We start from the raw sequence: 22,774 nt of genomic DNA on the forward strand, positions 1-22,774 counted from the left end.
GATTTTCTACAGTCTGAGAGTTTCCTTGAAGGCTTTACATTCACATTTTAGCATACTCTCTTATCCACATAAACTTGTAAAGCTTGCATTTCTTCTTGCAAACAATCAATATATACAGCTTCACATTTACAGAATCAATTCAGGTTATGTACCTTACTCAAGGGTACAAGCTCAGCTCTCAAGCCATTATGCTACACTACCACCCACAGGAGCTATGCATCAACCTCCTGCCTCAGAGTAGGTGGGAGACATAAATTAAATAATTGTCTGCTACTGTAAGCATCTGCTTGCCCAAAGCAGCAGGACTGCTCACTGCATAGCTCGCTGGTTTCTATATTAATTCCAACACCAAATGTCACGGTCACTGGAGAGTGAAGTATGTGCATTGTATAATTTAATATGTTTCAAAATGTAAAATTCAGGCGAGAATTATTGTCAGCCTTGAAAACAATGCTCAAGAGACTGTAGAAAATAAATCATAAACTATTTATTTCCAAAAAAACTGGTTTCACAATTACTGACACCCCTGTGTTTAGCACATGATACAGCCTCCCCAGGCAAGGATAATGGCAGTGTTAGTCCTACTGAAGCGTAATATCACTAAGAATGCACACAATGCCTATTTACAATAAGTGTTAACCAAACAAAGCAAGTTTGTATCGTAGCAAAAGTAAATGACACTAGACAGAGCAGTACAAAGCTATACATTTCCACAACAATTTTGTGCCAACAGAGCTGGACCCACTGCTAACTGCGTATTTAAGTTTCTCTGAATGAAGTGTATTTGAAGAACCACTGAATAATCAGTAGAGATGAAGCAATGTTTATTTGGAATGAACCCAGAATGATGTATGGACAGAATTTACTGGACCTAGGACCTTAGTACTTCAGCATTCTATTTAGCAGATATTGGTTGATATGAGCCACATTGAGGTGGTCTTATTTTTCCGAAGGTTTACAGAGATTGGGGAAATGAAATATTAGATGGATAAAATAACTGATTAACAATTTGATTACCACTTTATTTACTTCATTTATTTGGAATGTAACCAGTCCACATGGTCAGCAGGGCTCCTATCACCCTATTGTGCAAAAGAGACTCCTTCTGGTGTTCTGGTGTTTTCTGTCAGCCCCCAGTGTGGCCCTCTACTGAGGTCCCCTGGATAAAATGACTACTCAAATCAGCTGGTAAAATAAGGGGCAGCTGACAGAAAGCACACTAAGATGCACAGATCTACAAAATCACCAAATCAAACAGGAAGGAAAAAAAGCTAATTTTTTCAATTCCGATTAAATACACACCAGAAATGATTTGTCATTTTCTCCCTAAAAACAAAAATGTTATAAAAAATAATTATAATACACATAATGTAATACTATAGAAATTTGTCATCAAATTTAAATAAGGGCAAATAGACATAAAATAAACCGTGCTTTCTCTAGATAGCTCTACTGGCACCTGTTAGTATAGACATTAACTGCTACTTTATACCAATCAGGATTTGCGCTGCTCCATGCAAGACCTGAGTGACTATGAATTTACAATCCAATACGAATGTACAATCCTCTTGTCCACATTTTAAGAGCAAACAATGATGAATTTACCAATAGGTACTGTGTGCTCAAAATTCAGACTGCTGTGGCTAGTAATGAAATGTGTTGTTCCAGTGGGATGCCCAGCTAATCCCAGTGGGATTCCAAATGCCCAGCTAGACTCAAGCTAAATAAAAAACCAACCAAAATAACCACTCTTTACCTTTCTTATTAACCATTAACCAGAGCTGTTTCTAGGCATAGGCATTCACTTAGGGCCCCATCTGTCTGGAGCCCCCCAAAGGATGCCAGGCCTTTGTGCGAACCCTATTAAAACAATATTTATTATCCTTCACCTTAATAATACAAATAATATTAATAAGAAAGAATTTCATTCCAGGATATTCACATTTAAATATTTTAATCACTTCAAAATATAACATGTCCCAGTTGTTTCCAACACAAACAAACAAAAAAAAAAGATACTGAACAACAATACAAAACAGACATCATTAATTCTATTACAATACCATGAAGAGACAAAGTAGGCATATTTAGTGCTTCCTTGTTCAGTGTATTACTTCTAAAGGTGTCAAGCACAGTAGTAGCATTTAAAGTACTATTTTTTACATTTAGTAGTGACAGCTGGACAAATGTACATTTTTGGTTCAAAATACAGTGCCCTTGAAGGGGAACTGCAGTCAAAAGCTATAACATTATATGATGTATAATACATATGGATATGAAGAAAATCATTCCTGAATTCTGCGGATTGAGGGTGATCTTTTGTTCTCTGAGCAGATTGTGACACACTACTGTATTTATGTAATAAGCAAACTTTGTACAGGGAAAGCAGTAGCTGGCTAGTTGACTTGAGAGTGATGATGTCCAGTGAAGTTGATAGGACTTGGAGCTAGTACTTGCGCTGCATTTCTAGAATGTAAGGAATTGCTTATCCATATCCATATCCACATGTACATAATATATAATTGATCATTTTACAAATACATACATATGCGCACGCACATAGACATGGCAGTGTGCGTGTAGGCACACGTGTTCAAAATAATCAATTATAGATTTTGACCAGTGTTCTCCTTACATATTCAGGGCATATTAGTGTCATATGTACAGCTGAATTAACCATTTTCTTGGGTTTTGCTCATTAATCAATACGTATTTACATGGTAACACTACATTATTGATTTGTAAAAACTGGGAAAACCACAGAAAATAAAACCCTTGGTCTAGTCACCAAATCTGCAGTTAAATGACAGATAAATTAAATTTTAACTTGTTTCCACTTTTCCCAACCACAGGGGATGCTATACACCCCACCAAAATGTTGATGCTCCATGAATAAAAGTGGGCAGTTCATGAAATTAAGAAAGTAAATATTATTTCTTACCAAAACAGTAGTCCATTCAGAGGGAAAGATCTCTGCACACCCAAACTCTTAAGCCAGTAGACAGCACACAGCATTGCTCAAGTGTTAGCTGAAGGGGATTGAACCGTTTGACTGAAAAATGGAGGCCAGACATCAGCTTGATTTGTCTGTTATTACACATCTAAATTTAATTCCATATAAACTTGAGTTACATGTATAATATGAAAATGCACTCTTTGAATAATATTAACACTACATACTGAACAAAGAGAAAAAGGCAGTGTAGATGCCAACATTTCAAAAAAGGGAATTTTAAAGCATTGCTCATATATATTAAATGAAAGCCATTTAAATAAAGATGAAAGATGGGTTTGAGTTCAAGACTGAAATGTCAATAGAATTAACAGATAGGAGAGGTGGACCAGTCTAATGCAGCTGCTACTAGTATAGTTGGGCAGGTGTTTCACTGAGTTCCATCTGGCTTGCATATACTCATCAGTAGTTTGTTGAATGTGAGACAATGATCATGCAGTGTGTAAAATTAGCTTTGCTTTGTGCCACATGCCATTGATGTAAAAATAATATAATTTATTACAGGACATTTAATGATAAAAATAACTATGATACATCAAAGGATTTTTTGTTCACTAGACCAGGTGTCATGACAGTATTCTCCATTTGGGCATTTTTGGAAATGTAGGTGGTCTAATATAAGTTAACTCTTTAGTACCAAATGATCTTGAATAACCAATTGAATATGATAAATATGAATCTGAAATAATGTTAAATTAACAATTGTACATGTATCCTAAGAATGTATGTTGAGTGAGTGACAGAATATACGTACATGCAATCAGGCTGGATGTTCGATAAGCAATGATAAATAAATATATTATGAATGGATTTTGAATAAGGAATGGTCTACATTGAATAAAAATGGATGTTGAAAAAAGTATGGCATAGATTTAACTGGACCCTTAAGAGTTAGTTATGGACCCAGACCCTTTTTTATGTGTGTAAGGGGTACTTGTCCTGAGCTGACATCTGTGATTTTTTTGTGCACTAGCAGGGTATGTGCATCACAGCTGATTAAAAAAAAAAAACATTTTAATGACAGATGCCATATGGTGTATGGTATGGAAGCTTGTAGCAGCCACACTGACCCATCTCCTTGAAGTGTGGAAATATAGACAGAGGACAGCCCTAAAGAGAAGGGAGATTTTTTAATAGGAGGAATGGCATCAATTTCTAAATAAGAACAGAAGAATGTGTAAATTCTTCTAAAAGAAAGTTGATGAATATGAGATATTTTTTGTCTGTTTGCAAAATCATTTTAGATAAAGTTTAAAGTGGAAAGAATACATGAACCTAACGTAATATAGCCATTTTCTGGAAAATCTTAAAATAGCACTTTAAATCTTTCATTATTTTGCTATTTCACGGGAAACGTCACAGTGTATAATGGAGGCTTTAGCCTTCTGTTCAGTGCTGCCCTGCTTAGTATGAAGACAAGTGAATGAGATACATTGTGCTTTGCCCAATAACAAAGCCACAAATATACAGTTTAGATCGAATCTAGGGCTTAGGTGACATTACACCAGTATAGTGTGTTAATGTTAGGCTGCGTCTCATCCTGTTTCCTTTATTTGAGGCCACCCCAGTAAGCTGTTTTGCTGACCTCTACAAGAAAACCAGCTCAGGAGGTGAACAGTACGGGGAGGGGAGAGGGCAGGAGATTCAAGACGGTAGCTTTGGACCCAGCTGTGGCTGTGTTATTTCGCATTAAGATTATGTGTTTAATCATAGCAGTGCAAGTTCAATACATTTCAACATAATTTATCAAATTGTAAATATAAAATCAGCAAGCCAGCTAAATATATCTTAATCCAATTACCTAGCAAGTTAGCCATTTCAATGTATGTCCAAACTTACTGGGTGGGGTGGCGTGGATAAATGGATTTTAATCTTTATCATTTAGATAAGCTATCAAAGTTATCTAATCAGCTTGCCTGGTATCTAATTAACTTGTACAACCCACTGTCAATATCGTGAGCCAGTAAGCTAAATCCTTTTTCATCTTATAGCTACCATTCACAAAATAATATTAATTGGGTGGCCAGCTTGATCTAATCAATATTGAACCTTACTGATGACTAGCAGAACGGCCTTATGCAGAATTCACTCTAGCTAGCTCTCTATATAATTGTCCTGTCAGGCATTTTTCAACAGAAAGACACCATTATACATAACATTATACCTGGTACACAAAATAGTGTGTATTATAATTCATACACAGTTTTTCATATTATGCTGATGAAAAACATAAGAGCTTATGTAATTCTCTTTCATATTTTTAATTTGGCATTTACATTGCTTAACCTGAAACCTCGCTGAATTTTTGAACTGTCTGCAACTATAACACAAAGTGTTGTGGGCAATAGGAATTTTCTCCCATGCTCCCAATCCAGGATAAAGCACATAATGCCGGATCCCTGGAAGGGAACTGATGATGGGGCCACATGCCAACTGCCCTTGCTTAAATTGACCTCCAGTGCTATTGGGGGACACACAACATGGCCAAAAGCATACTCATACTCAGTAAGAGGAGTTGGCAAACGAGGATGTAGAGCAGGGATCTCAAACTCAAATCCTGGAGGGCTGCTGTGTCTGCTGGTTTTTTATGTGTTCCTGCACTTAAGTGCTTAGTTTAAGTCATTGATTGCTAAAGAGTCTGGACACCTTGTTCCCAAGGCCAGGATTGGCTGCTGATTGAAAGGAAATCACGAAAACCAGCGGAGACTGTGGCCCTCTGGGACTGGAGTTTGAGACCCCTGGTGTAGAAGGAGAAGCAGCCTAAAAGGACTGGAAAGGGAATATTATGTAAACCCTTCCAGGACTCCGGCAATCGAGGGAAGCAGAAATTGTTTTGGAGAGTTTCACCGCCATCTAGCTTTATATAAAAGAACTGCATTACCACAATACAAAATAATGGCCATTGGGGGAAAGGCATCAAGTCAGAAGAGAGTCACATTTGAATTTGAATTTGAATTTGAATTTGACCCTGATCTAGCATGTGTTGGACTGGGACCAATATTATATTGTATACAAACAGTGGGAGAAAATCACAGGACAGGTATATAATAAGCACCTTATGTGAAAGACACAAACAATTAGGCTCAAAGCAAGCAAGATTACTTCATTATACATAAACACCAATTAAATAAAAGATACCATGCAATTTTCTGGATGACTACAGAACAGCAGAAGTAGACAACAAATCCTAATTATTAATGGTCAAAGGTGAACAAATAAGAAAATATAAATTCCAATCAATATTAACATTCATTTGTGGAACCGCAATGAACAATAGTGGATATTCTTTTCAATACCTGAATGCCATGCTGTTTTTGCCCATGTCTTAAAGAAATGCCTCTGCAATAAATCATGCTGATATACACAAATCAACTGTTATAACTACCTTTCAAATACAAAGTTCAAGTTGGATGAATTGAATAGAGAACAGAGCACTCCAAACATTAGCTACGTCAACTCATTTCTCTTGTGCTATCCTACTTTTACAACTACTTATACAATGTTGGGAGAGCTCACAAGAGCCTAACATCTGCACACATATTGGAATCAAAATCAAATACAACCAAACCAGAAAGAAATCAATTTCAATTAAACAATTCTCAAAAACACCTGAAGGCCTCTTGAGAGAACCTATACTGTTTCTCTTAAACACATGCTCTGTTAATAACCAGCCACAGAACACAAAAAGAAAATGAACCAATAACTCTCATAGTCCTCTGATTTTATGGCACCTGTGGTATTATAGACAGCTATGTTATTGAGAATCCTCAAATCCCCAAATCACTTCACAGTTTACACTTCCTTATGCTGTGGAGTAAAACTAGCTCTTTACATGTCATTTACTGCTTTATTTAGCAGCATCACTAGTTTAATGTTGAAAAGTCTACTTCATGCAAAAAATATATGTATATGTATGTGTATATATTATATTTATATACTATACACACACACACGCACGCACGCGCACACACACACACACACACACACACAAACACACACATATTTACAGAAGCAATATGGCTGAGATATTTTGATTAAAAACTTTTTCATTTGAAATTCAAGTCAGTCCTTTGCTTACAGTTCCAACTATCTGAGGTGCAAAATCATGAATGGGTAACTGAAAAAACAAAATTTAATATGTGGTTCCTGAATATGTGGCTCCTACCGTTTAGTAGGCATGTATATTGCAAATAATGGAACTCATTTCACATATGAGAAATGTATTTCTTTCCACTAGAACATCAGTTCCAGGAAAAACTTTCACATTTAAATAAATTTAAATAATTCCTTCTGGTAGGATGCTCAGCATGAACTTGCCACAGGGTAACAGACCAAAAACATATTTTGATTTAGCTTCTTTCCTAAATTATTAAAATTATTGAAGCATTTCCAAAATGGATAAATTCTACATGTAAAGGCCCTTCAAATATAAGGAACAACACAGAAATTTTGAGATTTTCAGTAAAGCTGCTGTGTCCTTTGAAATACAAACTAAAGCAAGAAGACTGATGCTAAATGCATGTTCAGCAGGATAAGACACGCAGAGTGAGGGCTATGACTCAATGTTCAGTGGCACTTGTACATTTCTGAAATTTAATAAGCTAAATAAGTACAGTAAATCAAACACAAACCAAGCATTTTGTCCAGACTTTCTGTGAAGAATATGTCATTGCGTTAATGAACTGCTATAGTAATAGTAAAAATCACAACACCAATGATAATACTGCTATTGGATAAGCAGCAGTAAGCTGCCATTTCCTGTCCTGGTATAGGCAATGAATCATGGTTGCAAAAACGCTGAAAAATAAGTAAATATGGATATATTTCTTTTGAAACCCATGACTAACTACAATCTTTTGGAAGCAGTTCCAGTGCTCTTGTTGAGGGATTCGCTGCAGGGCTCGTGCTCGTTCCATTCTTCTGATAGGACTAGCAGACCCCCCTCTTCCCCTGCCGTCCCAGTCCTCATCCTCCGATCTCACATGCTGTACCTCTCCTCTCCAGTCTGGGCATGGCTCATCTAGGGAAACACCGTAGACTCAATCTTTTTCTGGCTAAATATATCAATAAACATATATCTGTCACAGTGCATTAAGCTGACATAAAATTCTGAACAAAGTTTGTTTTCCAAAGAGAACTAAAAAGCATGAAACCCTACGTCAGTACCATGTTAACAAAGATATTTTTTTTTTCACTTTTTAAAAAATGTTTTTGAAATAAAATTTCCTGAGTTTTTCCAAGATTTAAAAAAGTTGTGTGGACCCTTTCCTCAGTTATACAATGGCACCCACTCCAGCCACACCCCTTTCAGCTTTGTCTTCAAACCCCAGAGGCAATTGGGGAAGAGGACAGACACTCAGTAAATGGATTTCACAGAAATCATCAACCATCATACTTCACAGAGGAGCAATTCCATCAACAGGCTACTTTTCTAGCACATAAAAATAATATTTATAATTTAAAAGGCAAAATGCTTTTCACAGAGGTATGCCATTCTGGTACAGGTAAGACAACTATTTAAGTTACTTAACATTTACTAATTTCACCCAATTGTGTTCCCCAGTGGTTCCACTTAGTTCCCTGGTATAATATTCCCTCCAGTTCACTATGTGGAAAAAACTGTGTGAAAAACAAAAATCTTGAAGTTAACTTAGCGCTGATAGAATTTGCTCATTTCAAACTATACTTCCTTTTTCTGCTGAAAAGCTTTTGTCATCAAAATGATATACCCCTTTTTAAATCTGAAAGGGCTCTTATTCCTCATGTCTTCCTTTATCAAAATACATTTCTTTTACAAAAATGTGCTGCATTTTTCTGTGATAAAAGATGCAGCTGCAAAGTAAAACTGCAGTTGATACATGCATACTCAAGGAAGGTAAATATAGGGAGAGCAATAGACTTGCCTAGTTCAATCTGGTGACACATAATAAATTAATTTAGCTAATGCTAGAAACCCTTCATTTATATAGTAACAGCTGTATGGAATTGCACAAGTAACAAAAATGTACTCAATGCACAGTGCTTGAGTGTGAGGGACACTCATGAGTTCATGATTAATGCTACTGTTAAACACATCATGAATTGGTGGCTGACAGTGGCATCTGCTATTGCTCAATGGTTTGGAATGCTAAAAATGCACTTGAGATATTTGGAATGGTTGAATGGTATTGGGATGGCAGGTAATAACAGTGTATGTAATGGGCATAATGGACAGTCAAATGTTAGTGGCAGAAAGCATGCACTGCAACTATATACACATGAAAATAAGGGTACATGATGCCACTGTTCATTTGAAGGGAATGTGGCAAACATCTCGGATTATCTGGTGTGTGGCCTTTGCCATGCCTCTGGTGTGATATGCCCTGCGTATGCTTGTGCAGCTGAACTATGGAAATTGATTTAGACATGCCCTCTTCTCATCTGTGCTAGTGCTATTTTTTAGCAAGTTACATTTGAATCCTTAAAACATGGTCATACATTTCAACATTTTTAAGTCTTTCTATGCATCTTTTAAGTATGATATCTGGAACCAGCTTTGTCCTCTGTCTTTTTTAAATGCCAGTTTTACCTTTTCTCGTAATTTTGACAAGACTGCTCTTGTCTACTGGGAACATCCCTTCCATGGCAATGCTTTAGCTAGCCTAACTTGCCAGGGTCATAACATTATAGTATTATCAGGTTGACTGATACAAGATAAGTCTAACAATCTTCAGGGGATGTGCTTTGAAATAACCAGACTGTGAGACTACAATTTGGCCAATTATATGTCAGTGTCGGGAGCTTCAGGCCATACTTGTTACTAGTACAGTTGATTGAAGTGCCTCACCTTGGACCAAAAATCGTTCTTGGATCTATTATTAGTATTCTTATTCTTATGCATCATTGGAGATCTGAGAAAAGGCCACAGAATGAGAAAGAAGTTGAAAAACAAGCAGGAAGCAGTTTTGTAGAGCACTTACTCAGAAACGGATGGAATGCGCTCATTCCTGCAAAGTCACCTAGGACAGGACAGGACCAAGAAAAAGGCAGAATCAAAGAAATTAAGAACATGACTAAAAGAGAGGAAAAAACCTCTTTTCACAGATTTTCCAACAGAGACAGTGCACATGAACACATAAAGCGCAGATGCAAGCTTGAAGCACTCTGATATTACACACTTGTAGGCAGTCTATGGTCTTCACACCAGCAGCAGAGATAAGCAGCTCAGATTCTACTTCTACACATAGATTGTACACACACTTCTACTTATGCTCAGTTTCAGGCTAGGGATAAGCACAGGATACTGATGGAGCTATCCACAGTGGTCTGTCGATGTAGCTGATGGGTGAAAAACGGATACTCACCATGTACGTTTTCTCTTGCTGGTTCTGTTTCAGGAACTCCTCCATCTTCAACTCATTTTCAAGTTGTCGAACAGAGTCATTTTCATAGCTCTCAACTTCCGGCCTCATAAAGTCTGCATCATCTGCTCCCCTGACACAATTTCACAATTTACAGCTTAGTCATTTTGCCAAGCACTCTTATCCAGAGTGACTTACAATAACAGTTGCATTCAATTAAAGTGGGCAATATAGGAAGAATTCACATCTTGGCAAGTAATATCCTGCACTAAAAACAATGCTTCTAGCAGTAGGTGAGGTTAGAATGCCCACACCAAGTGATGTTGGGGAAGTGCTGGAGGGAAGGTCAGGAATAGTGGAACCAAGATGCGGTCTAAAGAAATGATCTTTAATGTGGCAACAGAAGAGGGACAGCAAATTATATCCTTACAGTACTTTGGAGGCCATTCCAACACTGTGGTGCCAGGACAGAGAAGAGTGTACACAGTGACACCAAATAACGCACATTAATAGGCAAGCCTTGAACCGCTAATGCTATCTGTAACCACTAAATGTTTATTTAGTTACATACAGTATTTAATGCTTTTTTTTAAATCAAGTTGAAAAAGGAATGTGGCTGATGCAGGATAAGCAGGTATTTAGATGTCAGTAAGGCTGCTGGTCAACACAGAGGCGCTTAAGTGGTACCCTGGTTTGCGGGCATGGATCTGTGCAAGGAAGGCCTTCTCTGAAGTGGGCGATAGGACCAGGTCATCAAACTGCGGGCGGCCAAAGTCTGAGTCCACATTGCTCTCTGTCTCGCTGCCAGCCTCTAAGGAACAGTTTAAATGGGGAAAGTGTGTGTTATTGGAAGAGACATACATATGCCATTTCATAACTGATTTTTTATGAAGTTTAAAATTGGATTTTCAATTGACAAGTATACCGTCAGCAAGCTGATTCTTATAGTTGATGAGTTCTTCCCAATTGCAGTGACAGATAATCTTGATGCTAGACTACTACATTACATTCAATTACCTTTTCAGTTGAATTTCTGATTAACATTTTTATGAGTAATGGGATGGAGTCATAAAAACAAGGAGATTCGTTCCAAAGTACTAAACAATTTATTTGGGTAATTCAATCTGTCATTCCATTTACTATTCTGAGCTGCAAACAGACAGCACACCTCTGAATTACTTTGGAATATCAGTTTCTATATTTAAACAGAGACCACAAATATTCAAATCCCTCTTGCTGGCAGTGATACAATCCTGCAGATGCTACTTTTGAGAAGTACGGGTGGTTTTGCTGTCGTCATGTTCTTGTTTTTAAGGGTATTCTCATAACCACAAGGCCCTGACTTCCTGTCACATGACATTACTGTATCCTGTTAAAGATCTAAGTAGTGTCAGCCTGGGACTCCCCAAACAAAAACATTTACACATCTGAGCACTACATACATATGTTAAGAGTGAATATTGTTTAAATAATTCCAAAAACCTCTACAGTATATTATGAATATCACTTGACTGGTGAAAAAACAGACAACATTTTTGGGTATGTGACCTGAAAGCTGAAGGTCTTGAGGACAAAACAGTGAATATTTTTTATGAATCATATTTTGCTATAAGCGATGTGTGGAAGCATATTAATTTATTTGATCCAGGTCTAGCTCTAGTGGTATTGCCTTGTGTCCATCAAAAGGCACTGCCAGAATACAGAGAATCTACTACTCTGGACCCAACATGCCTCCGGAATACAAGTGTTTTGAGAAGTATGTTACAAGAAAGACAACTGACTGTTTAATTGACAAGGCCGTTGCAGGAAATGATGGTCAGAAAATGTGACCCGACATGAGCTTGAGATATATGTCTTGCACTCGGCCATTTCATAGGAGAGCTGAAAAATGTTGCAGAATCACTATCTGGCCAAAATTGAGTTAATGCCAGAATCACATTCCTGTTGGTCAAATCTACCATTCACCTAAATTTCACAATTGAAATTGTTGTGTAAAATATGTGAAATTTTGTTTAATATTGGGACCAGTTAGTCATATTTAACTCATCATAAATGTCACAAACAAAACGTTCACATGTTCAAACATGTTCGTCATTGATAACTAATTACAACTAATAGCTAAGGATGAGGCAAATACCCAACATATCAGGTCAGGATATATAAATGTCACATGCCGGTGTGACATCCCTGGAAAGGAGATGCGGCAGTTCTGGTAAACACCATCGTTTGTCACATAGAGAGAGAGCGCACCCACACCAACACAAAATCAAATAAACAAACAGCTTCATCCTTCCCCCTCATGGGTTCTGGGCAACAAAAAATAAATAAAACCACAAACTAAAATAACAAAGACAAAAGAAAGTAAAATGGAGTGACAGGTTTTCAGCTTGCCACTCCTAGCTGACCATCTTTTCAGTTGCCAGCTACATTGTTTTCTTTCTTGCTGTCTTTCGTGCTCTGACAAACACAACTCAGGAACTCGCTCTCTCAGTGTGAGCTCACGGTCTCGGCCCCATGTGGAGGGGAACACACCCTTAAGCACCCGGGCTGATTAGTTAACACAACCCTGGTGCATGTGTTCTCTCTAACAGTCGGATTCGCTTCTGGCGGACCGAATGCGACAATAAAATCTCAAGATTCATTTTTTTTTGTGATTATGGAATCTTTTGGTTTTTACTGATGTTTTGTGGTGGTTGTGTATACCTAGGCCGGCTTCTCACCTGAATTGAGCTCCTTGACAAGTGATGACATGGTGTTTGTGATGGAATCTGCCGCCACCAGCAAGTCATTTCTCAAGTTCCTCCTGGAGCCTGACAAATGCAAACGGCCAGTTAAAAAGGAGAACAGGATCAGGAGAGCACATTCTACATTCCCCTGTTGCCTGGCAACACCAAGGCAAAAAGTGAGCTCTTTCCATGGCTTGTGCATAAATAACCTTCTGTGAGCTCTCTTCTCTTCAGCCCATACAGTAAATATAACAGGCTAAGAATATAGCCTGGCATCTCACACTGTGTGGGTTGGAGAAATATTCATAATCAGGGTGTCAGTGGAGAAATAATTAACTTAACAGCTCAAATGTCATCATTTAAACACTGTAAAAAGCCTGCTGGGCCATACATGAAAGCCTTGTTTCAGGAGCTTTTTCTCCAACATTAGTCAAGCAATACACACATGCATGCCATTATACATGTAAGTATTCACATACAACATTATATACTGAAATGCTAATACAGGGACACACATATAATAATAACGATAATAATAATAAGAATAATAATAATAATTATTATTATTATTATTACAACAAATGCAAGCAACTGTTTGCCCAAGGGAGTGAGAATGTGAATATAATTTACCAAAAGAACATTTCATTGATCTTTAGAAAATAACATGGTTGTTGTAAATCAGTGATAGACTCTTTCTTGTCCTTAATTACCAGTGTGAATGATTAGGAAAGGAGAAAGCATCTGACAATGGAGAAGCTTTCACCATGCCAAAGCCAAGAAGCCATAACTCACCTAAATCTGTTGAATGCATATTTTTGTAAAGCAGCGTTATCATTATAGCCCTCTGTAAATTATGCCTCTGCTTGAACAGCAAATACAGGCTTCATCTAAGGAAATCCCTTCAAAGGTAGATGTGTAGGCTCTATGATTGAACACAGGGGGGTGATGCACACCAACTAATACTCTGTAACAGATATATATGATGACATCATTGTTTTTGCAGAGACTCTGCTGTAATTTACTCATTCATGTTGGAGGCTACGTAAATAATTTTTAAAAGTTTTATAGCTGTCCAGTCACAAGCTGCGGGTGTAATGCAACAGACAGTTGCATTTTGTAAAAATGATGTAATCGTTATTGCCTTCCTATTACACAAAGAACTGAAGAATTTTCGTCTGTTCTATTTTACCTCACTTCCACTTTGCTAAATCACCCATTCTGCAGTGACATATTTTTCCTTTAAACAGTGACATGAATGGAATTTGAAAAAGATGGCATATTACTTCATATTAATATAGCAAATTTGTTTCAAAATCAGAATGGCTACTGCTGAATGACCATATTACTCCACTGCTCTATTAATTGGAAAAGCTCTTTGGTGGTCTTTGGTTCTGAGTGTAATAGGATGAACCATTCACCAAAGCAATGACAACAACAAAATAAACCTAAACTGATAAGAGTACCTTTGTCAGTTATATGCATCTTAACATCAAAATGGATTATACGTGCTGCTGGACCTGGCTCAATTAGGTCCTGTAAGTGTCTGTGCCAGGGAGCGATGACTTGGCAAAACCACGTACTAGGCAGCTCAAGGAACCAAACAAACTCCATATTGAGGAAAATCAGTAGTTAGTTTGTGTTCACGTTCAATATTCGTTATTCCTCTGGCTGGGATTGTCGTCCTTGTCATTTGAGCATGTCTGCTGGCACAGGATGCCCGTCCCTTTCAGATTCCTCAGACCACTGCAGCCTGACGGGGACTTTGTTTAATGCCTAATTAAGAGCAAACTCGACATCATCACTATACAATGTACTGGCCTTAAATCAAAACAGAGCACAATATGCAGTCAAAGTAGGTGTGGTCATGATGTCAGGCCATCCAATACAAACAAAAAATAGGTGATACATTATAGGAGCCATCAATAGTGCTAGGCAAAGGGACTTGGATTGTTTAAATGGCAAAATCAATTGAACACACCCCTAACTGTGAGAGAGGTCAGACCAGGTCTAGCAGAAGGTAAGTGGATGTTAGCGGGGCGTACCCTGAGCAAAAGCCTCTTGGACGTCACCTCCCACACCAGTGAGCGAATCCTGAGGCGTGTGGGTGGGTGTGGTGCAGGCGGAAGCAGAGCCAGAGCGAATGGGCATGGGGATTGGCCGGCTGATGGTGTGACTGGGAGAGGAACGAGGGGAACCCGCCCCCTGAGTCTGAAACAAAGGGAGAGTTACACCCAGCATGAGTCAACATGACCTCTTTTCTGGAACACTGTAACCAAGGCAATGACACATCATTCACAATAATGCGCAAAGTGTATACTTTAGCATGGCACACATGAATACCATAGAAACATATAAGAAAGCATTTAGCTTCTTAGTCTTTTATGATTTAAAATGTTGCTTGTTCACCAGTAAGAACAGAACAGAACAGAATCCCTTGTTTCCACTAATTCAAGAGCGGATTGACAGCCAAGCATGCCACAATGCAATTTAGGTTCAGTTAGCAGCATTTCCAGGAAATTCAAACCACAGCAAAAACATGACATGCTGTTAGTTTAAGGCATTAACTGCATATTCATGTTCATAAGCTATACACCAAAACACCTTCAAGTAAAAACAAAATTATAAGAGTGCTTATTAGCCACTTAAAGGATGAATTCATAGAATCAAACTGAAAATTACTGCCAAAAAACATAAAATACAAAAAATGCACAATGTAAGCATGACATTTTTCCTTTACACACATCATGTTCAGATGGAATTTCATATTTTGCTATAATTTCTTTTATACTTTCTTAATATCTTTTAGGAACACATTGTGAATGGTACTCCGTACTTGATGATGAAATGATGCCTTGTTTAAAAACAGCAGCTGGAGTTGTAGTTAGGGCCAGTTTATTTGATACTGAAAAATGTGCTTGGAACCACAGTGATATAAAGCATTTCAAATGTTTTTTTTCTCAACAGTTTTGGTATTTTGGTTCATTTTTTATTTGATGGGGATACATTCAGAACAAAGATCCAAGTAAGCACCTGATGTCAATTCCAGAATTAACATGTAAGGAATGAACCAGGAAGGGCTGTCCCATTATTGGAAAATAATGTATGACAGGGGTGGTGATGTGGCAAAGCTGAGGTGCTGATCTGCACTTTAACCACATGTAAATTATTTGATTACAAATTAAAGAGTTGATTTTAGGTCTAGGGTTGATTTTAGTTGTGGAATTTGCATTTGGAGTCTGTTGCCGTTGTCTCTCAACATGAGGACAAAAGAACTGTCAATGCCAGTAAAGCAGGCCATCATGGGATAGAAAGACATTGACAAAACACTGGGTGTGTCAAAATCAATGTTTGGTACATTGTTAAGAAGCTAGAATGCAAAAGCAAACCACCCGGTGGACCACAGAAGACCACTATAGTGGATGAACGAAGGTTACTTTCAATTGAGAAGAAAAAACACTTTTCAACTGCTGAACAGATCAAGAACACTCCCCAGGATGGAGGCTTAGACATGTCCAAGGCTAAAGAAAAGAGATGGCTACTCCAGCATAACCTCAAAGGGTTCACTGCAAGATGCATACCAGGTAAGTCTCAAGAATAGAGTGGCCAGTTTAGAGTTGGCTAAAAAGTACATTTAAAAAACTGAGTTCTGGAATGAAGGTAGTGTTATGGCTTGGACATGTATGGCTGCCACAGCTGGAACAGATTCAATTGTCTTTACTGGTGATGTGACTGTTCACAGCTGCAACAGGATGAATTCTGAAGTGTACAGAAACATATTATCGGATCAGATCCATCCAAATGCCTCAAAATTCAATGGAAGGCACTTCACCTTGCAGCAGGACAATGACTCCAAACATGCTGCTGAAGCAACTAAGGAGTTTTTCAGGGCCAAAAAGTAGAATGTTCATGAGTGGTCAAGTCAATCATCCAATTCAACATGCATTTCACTTGCTGAAAATAAGACCGTAAGGCAAAAATGATCCAAAAAAAAAATGTACAAAAAATTAAACTGAAGAAGGCTGCAGTACAGGCCTGGCAGAGTCTCACCTGGGACAATACCCAGCATCTGGTGATGTCTATGGGTCACATACTTCAGGCAGTCTTCAAATGCAAAGGATTTGCAACCAAGTACTAAATATGATGACTTTATTTAAGATTATGTTAAGTTGTCCAATTTGGGTTGGTCCCCTAAAATGTGAGCACTAAGTGAGCATTCCTACATGGATATGGATGTGAATACCATTAAATTAAAGCTGACAGTGTGCACTTTAACCTCATATTTATTGTATCATTTCCAATCCAATGCGTTGGAGTACATTCCTATTCAGAATTTCTACCGAGGATATTATATACAACAATGTGTATTTGTAGGTTGTTTACCGTTCCATCAGACAGAAAGGTTTCCTATTAATAGTCCAAGCATAGCATCACAGCTGCTGTCAAGAGACGCAGTAGTACCCAATTCTAAGTATAGCATTACTGATAGCCTCGCAGCTACCGTCAAGAGATACTAGACATGTCAGCTACACAGCTCAGAAATAGTGCTGCTATACTCCTATTGAACAAAAACAGAATCCATTTATTTGCCCCAAGCTAACTATAAGCATCAGTCACCTCTTTCTTCAAGAGCAGTGGCTGGTACCTGAAGACTTATGTTGTTTCCATGGTGACTGTCAGTCTCTATAAGGATACTGTATAGACCATTTTACAAACCAGTGTGTGAAAATTATGGGTCATTATTAACCTCACCACACAACAGAAAACAGAAACTGCAACGGTGGGCTTTTAGTATAAAGGAAAAAAATGCACTTCCCTCAAAACATAAATTTGACGCATTAATATGAAGAGTACATGGGAGAAAAAAGTAATTCACTTTTGAAGGTTTGAGTCATCTAACTTAAGGGTGAACTTTGCATATTCATTCACTCTCAAAGTTATCGCTGTAACAAAATAGTACATATATTTTAATATGTTTCTTCTATATTGTACTGGCCAGAATACATATGCAAACAATTCTGAATCCCAGTTCTCTTCATATTTCAGTGAAAAGTGTTGCAAGAAACCAGTGTTGGTTTGCTTATTTCACACACTTACTGCATTCTTCAACTCTTCCTCCTGTTGAAAAAGGGTTAATAAGATGGACAGAATCTTAGAAGCAGCATAGTGTTGTATACCCTTTTGTATTTTTAACCTTTTAAGCATCACTAGTTATTATATCACTGCTGTCACCAAGCTATAGATATAGATTTGCAGCAGCTTTCATACCTGTGCACACAGCACCTCCTTAAACTCATTCAAACAACACCTATTTTAAAATAATTCATACAGCATCTCCATTGCATTCATTCATGCAGCAATTTCATTCATGCATGCTCAATTTAAACTCATTCATATTGTGCCTCCCCTACACCCATTCACACAGCACCTTCCAACAATCATTCACACAGCACCTCCATCACATTCATTCACAAAGTGCCTCCTGAAACAAATTTGACAGCACCTCCTTAAACTCATTCACATTGCCTTTGTCCTACACCCATTCACACAGGACTTCTTTTACAACTTACAAGTTAATCCACATTGTGCTTGTGAGCTTCTGGTTTTTTAAAACCCTTAATTAAGTGAAACTACTCTTTTCAAGTCACTGGATTTGTTAAGTACCTCTTGCACTGATACTAGACATTTTGTATGGTGAATTTTGTGTCTACTCCTTTTCATGTTTCATACAATTTTTCTTTTATTGCATTTATGTATTTTGCAATCATTACAATAGTGTTGAGTGTTGTTCTGATGAGTAGCTGTATTAATCATGTTTCTTTCTGCTGTTGTTTCTCTCTCTTCTTCTCAAGTTATGGTATCTATCAAATAGCATTGTTGGAGTAATACAGAAACAAAGACACGTGAGGCAGTAATTCCCAGTACCCTTGACACCCTTGACAAACACCCATTAATTAATATTTGACCCAAAGAATCATATTTGTGTCCATATATACACACACACATATATATATATATATATATATATATATATATACAGCATATAATATCTACAGGGATTTGTTCTGGATTGGTTTCACTGAATTACTGAGGGTTCAGAAAATTGACAATAGAACTGGATACTTTGAGGTGGCTCACAAGAAGTGGGAATGAGACAATCACCCTCAGGGGCGTGGCAGGTGGGCGGAGTTCATACCTTCAGCAATCTCATGAGACCCTCCAGCTGCACCATCAGTTCTCTGCGGCTCTCCTGCAGAGCAGACATCCTTTGCTCCAACTCATCCTTACGTTGCCTGCCAGGAGAGTCACAATATTACTCATAGAACCTTATAGAACAACCTGGGCCAGCCTACATTACCCATGAATCCGCAATGAAAAATAATACCAGCAATGAGAAAACTGCGACACACAGAAACCTAATAACTTTAGGCATGACAGAAACTATGAACTATTTAATGGGAAATCATCATATACATACAATGCATTTTGTTATGTTATTATCAATATTAATTATATTTTAAATATATGGGCTACTGAGTGGTTTATCTAGCTGAGGTTCTTGTTTTCAGTACAATGCACCCAAAGGTCCAGGCGGAATCCTGACCATGTCAGTGTCGGCCAAGGCTGGGAACCCAGAGGGGTGATAAATAACTAGCAGGTCACCCAGGGAAGAAGGGTACAGTAAACACGGAATTTACCACATCAGTGTAACAGTGGCCTCTTTGGTCAGTTGGGCACCAGCTATTTGCCTGCGGCACACATGAAAGTTGCGCCATCTTGTGCAGTAAGTGTGGCTCAGCTGGTGGATTGGCGAGAGAAGAAGGTCACATACTTTGGAAGAGCATATATTAGAGTGCACCACGCCTAATTCATAAAAGAAGTTGCCATGATACGGCAGCCAATAATTATTATTGGCAAATGGGGAAGAATAGAAAACTAAATTCATGAATGAGTGACTGACTCCATAAATAAAGGCACTTTCCATTAGGCACTTTCCACTGTTGCTACATTACGTCATTAGCTGATTATATCACCATAAGGCAGCAGTGGCAGGAAATCATTTGCCTCATCCCAGCAGGGTTAGGTTGGGTTTAAATTTAACATATTTTTATTTTGTGTAATGAGTAGACGTGTGCCAACCTCACTCGAGTCATCGCCATATCCCGTTATAGCAGAATATAGTCTTAGTTGGGCCGTAAACAGGTACAGAAAAATAAATGAATTTCTAGCTGTAAATAGCATGACTCTGCGCAAGTTCATAAAAAATTTGTCTCTTTCTATGAATACACTGCGAGTGCTTATGATTACTTTGTAATACCACTCTTCAGAATTTATTTAATCTTAATGGGCATGTTTAACTTTATTGTGTCTATCAGCAATGTAAACACTGACCTGCTGACGAAGCCAAGTAAACTGAGACATTGTTATCTATACTATACTGCTGTCCAGAGAGAGGCTAATAGAGGCGCAGCTGCTCGCATTATAAACATATCTACACTCTTCCTCATTACTATTTAGCATGAAGCTTTGGCCTTCATTTTGAAAAGGTGAAAGAGCATTTTAGTGGCTTACTTGAGATAATATTGTTCTGAAAGATCAGGGAGGCTAATGTCACTGTACTCTCGCTGATAGTACAAATGGGAAAATGTAATGTACATTACTCCTTGAAAAATAATGAAACAAGTAATATTATGTATATGGAAAAGCTATTTTTTGCTCATAAAGTACTATGTGTGTACTATATACTGTATGTGTTTTGCAGGTATTAACAAGCCAATGCACTAAGCAGTTTGCAAACTAATAAAAAAAAACAGGGTTAGCCTGGTAAATTAAATTAATTTTTTATTTGGGCCCTAATTAAACACTTTAGAAATGATGATGCTTCCTGAATTGCTTGCTTGAATCTGAAATGTTCCACCATTTTTGTCTGGCTATGGAAATGTCAAAATTGTCAGAGGATAGTTGTAGTTTGAAAATTGCCCAAACCCACACCAGTATTTTCTGAGTAGTCAGCACTCCCATATTATCCAGTTAGTTAATCAACATTGACCTAGGCTACAGCAGACAAAATTGTCAGCGAGAGATGTGCCTCTTCTTTGTTCAGCACTAGCTCTGTACGGTAGGTCTGTGCAGCCTGGAAGCTGTAAAATAATCATAGGTGAGCACATGGGCATGAGTGTGTGCGTATGTGTGTGTACCTGAGAAGTCGAAGCTCAGCCAGCAGGGTGGGGTTTTGCTGGGCCTTGTCAGGTGGCAGCTGAGAGGCCTGCTCATGTTCCAACCGCAACCGCTGGATCTCTTGCAGTATCTCTCTGTGACACACACACGTATATGGTAAGACCATTGATTACTGACTGGTTATTGCAGATTAATCGACAGCCAAGCAATAAATACATGCCAATTAATATTTTTATCGAAATTTCAACCAAGAAAAAAGTATTTAAGTTGTATTTTTCATGTGCTACATAATGTTTTTACACTGTAACTTTTTCCTTGGTACTGGTCCAGACAAGGAAGAAATTTAAATTCTGAATCTAATTACTTTTCAAAAATTAGCAATTCTAATTCAATAATAGAAAAATAAGGTTGCACACTCAGATTCCTCCTTGCTGTGTTTATTAAACCAACTTTTCGGCAAAAAATGCTTTCATCAGGTCATTCTAATTAAATTCTTCCTCAATTCTAATTCAATACAGAATCCAAGCTTCAACACACATACTAGTGATGAGTGGATAAGCTGTGACATCTTCCAAATCCACACACTCATCATTCACTCATCAACTAATGATTTTATCTCAATTCAAACCTCTGAACCTAGCCTGCATAAAACAATTTATATTATTTCTCAGTGAATTAGCCGACAAAAAGTATTGGGAAAGTAACTGAATGTAGTTATGTAGTTAAGCAAGCTACCAATTACTTGGCACTGGAAGACGTACTGCACAGCTACCAATAAGAGAAATGTACTTAACTAAACTAAAGCTACTTTTAAATAGTAGTTAACTAGGCCTATATTGAAGCTACCTCAGTGTAAGCTAGTTAAGCTAGTAGCTCAGTTACACGTAGTTCTGCTACACCACAACACTGCCTGCTAATGTTTGCTAGAGAACAAATGAAGCTTCAAAGATGTAATTATATATTTTTTATTTGATCCAAAATAACATACTGTAATTTATTTTACAAATTTAATTACGTTCTCACCCACCCACCACCCATCTGCGATTAATAAGAATGTCATTTTTTTGTGACCCAACCCACCTGACCCTTGGATAAACCTTGGGGTCCGCAGGTTTTCAGTCCCATCACTACCACATGCATGCACACACACACACACACACACACACAGTACACACAATTGTACATACTAGTGGGAAAATTTTTATTTCTTACTGAATGAAATTCTCACCTGTTTTTGTTTTCTAGCTCTGCAATAAGTTGCCGTTGCTGTTTGTTGGCATCCAGAGAGAGTGCAATATCTGAAGTCCCTCGCTGCTGTTGAGCTTGTTGCTATCAAAAGGAAATAAAGGAGACAATATCACACTGCTTGCCATTCATATATTTGTGACTCATAGCTGGCATTATACTATCACATAGGACCTTTGTGACTTCACCTTACTTCAAAGCACTTATGCAGCGAAGCAGGGCTGGATCCCCAAGCTGCCATTTTAAAGAACACTCCAATGCTGAGATAACAGGTG

At 37.9% G+C, this 22,774-nt stretch overlaps 1 protein-coding gene across 8 annotated transcripts in view; it reads right to left on the reverse strand.

Moving 5' to 3' along the window:
* Positions 1 to 1,937: 1,937 nt before the first annotated feature.
* dtna (dystrobrevin, alpha) overlaps positions 1,938 to 22,774 on the reverse strand; it is an 86,016-nt gene continuing 65,179 nt past the window's right edge. For 7 of the 8 annotated variants that reach the window (XM_064347069.1, XM_064347071.1, XM_064347070.1 and 4 more), the window contains 9 exons: positions 22,483 to 22,583; positions 21,275 to 21,388; positions 19,273 to 19,369; positions 18,174 to 18,194; positions 15,122 to 15,287; positions 13,074 to 13,163; positions 11,041 to 11,164; positions 10,357 to 10,486; positions 1,938 to 8,033 (listed from right to left, as the gene is read on the reverse strand). In XM_064347069.1, coding sequence (XP_064203139.1) covers positions 7,992 to 8,033; positions 10,357 to 10,486; positions 11,041 to 11,164; positions 13,074 to 13,163; positions 15,122 to 15,287; positions 18,174 to 18,194; positions 19,273 to 19,369; positions 21,275 to 21,388; positions 22,483 to 22,583 — 885 coding nt within the window. In that variant the 3' untranslated portion in view covers positions 1,938 to 7,991. The remainder of the gene's footprint in view (positions 8,034 to 10,356; positions 10,487 to 11,040; positions 11,165 to 13,073; positions 13,164 to 15,121; positions 15,288 to 18,173; positions 18,195 to 19,272; positions 19,370 to 21,274; positions 21,389 to 22,482; positions 22,584 to 22,774) is intronic. The other variant, XM_064347073.1, reaches the window with a different exon arrangement.

This window comes from Anguilla rostrata, chromosome 8, assembly GCF_018555375.3.
Source record: "Anguilla rostrata isolate EN2019 chromosome 8, ASM1855537v3, whole genome shotgun sequence".
NCBI lineage: Eukaryota > Metazoa > Chordata > Actinopteri > Anguilliformes > Anguillidae > Anguilla > Anguilla rostrata.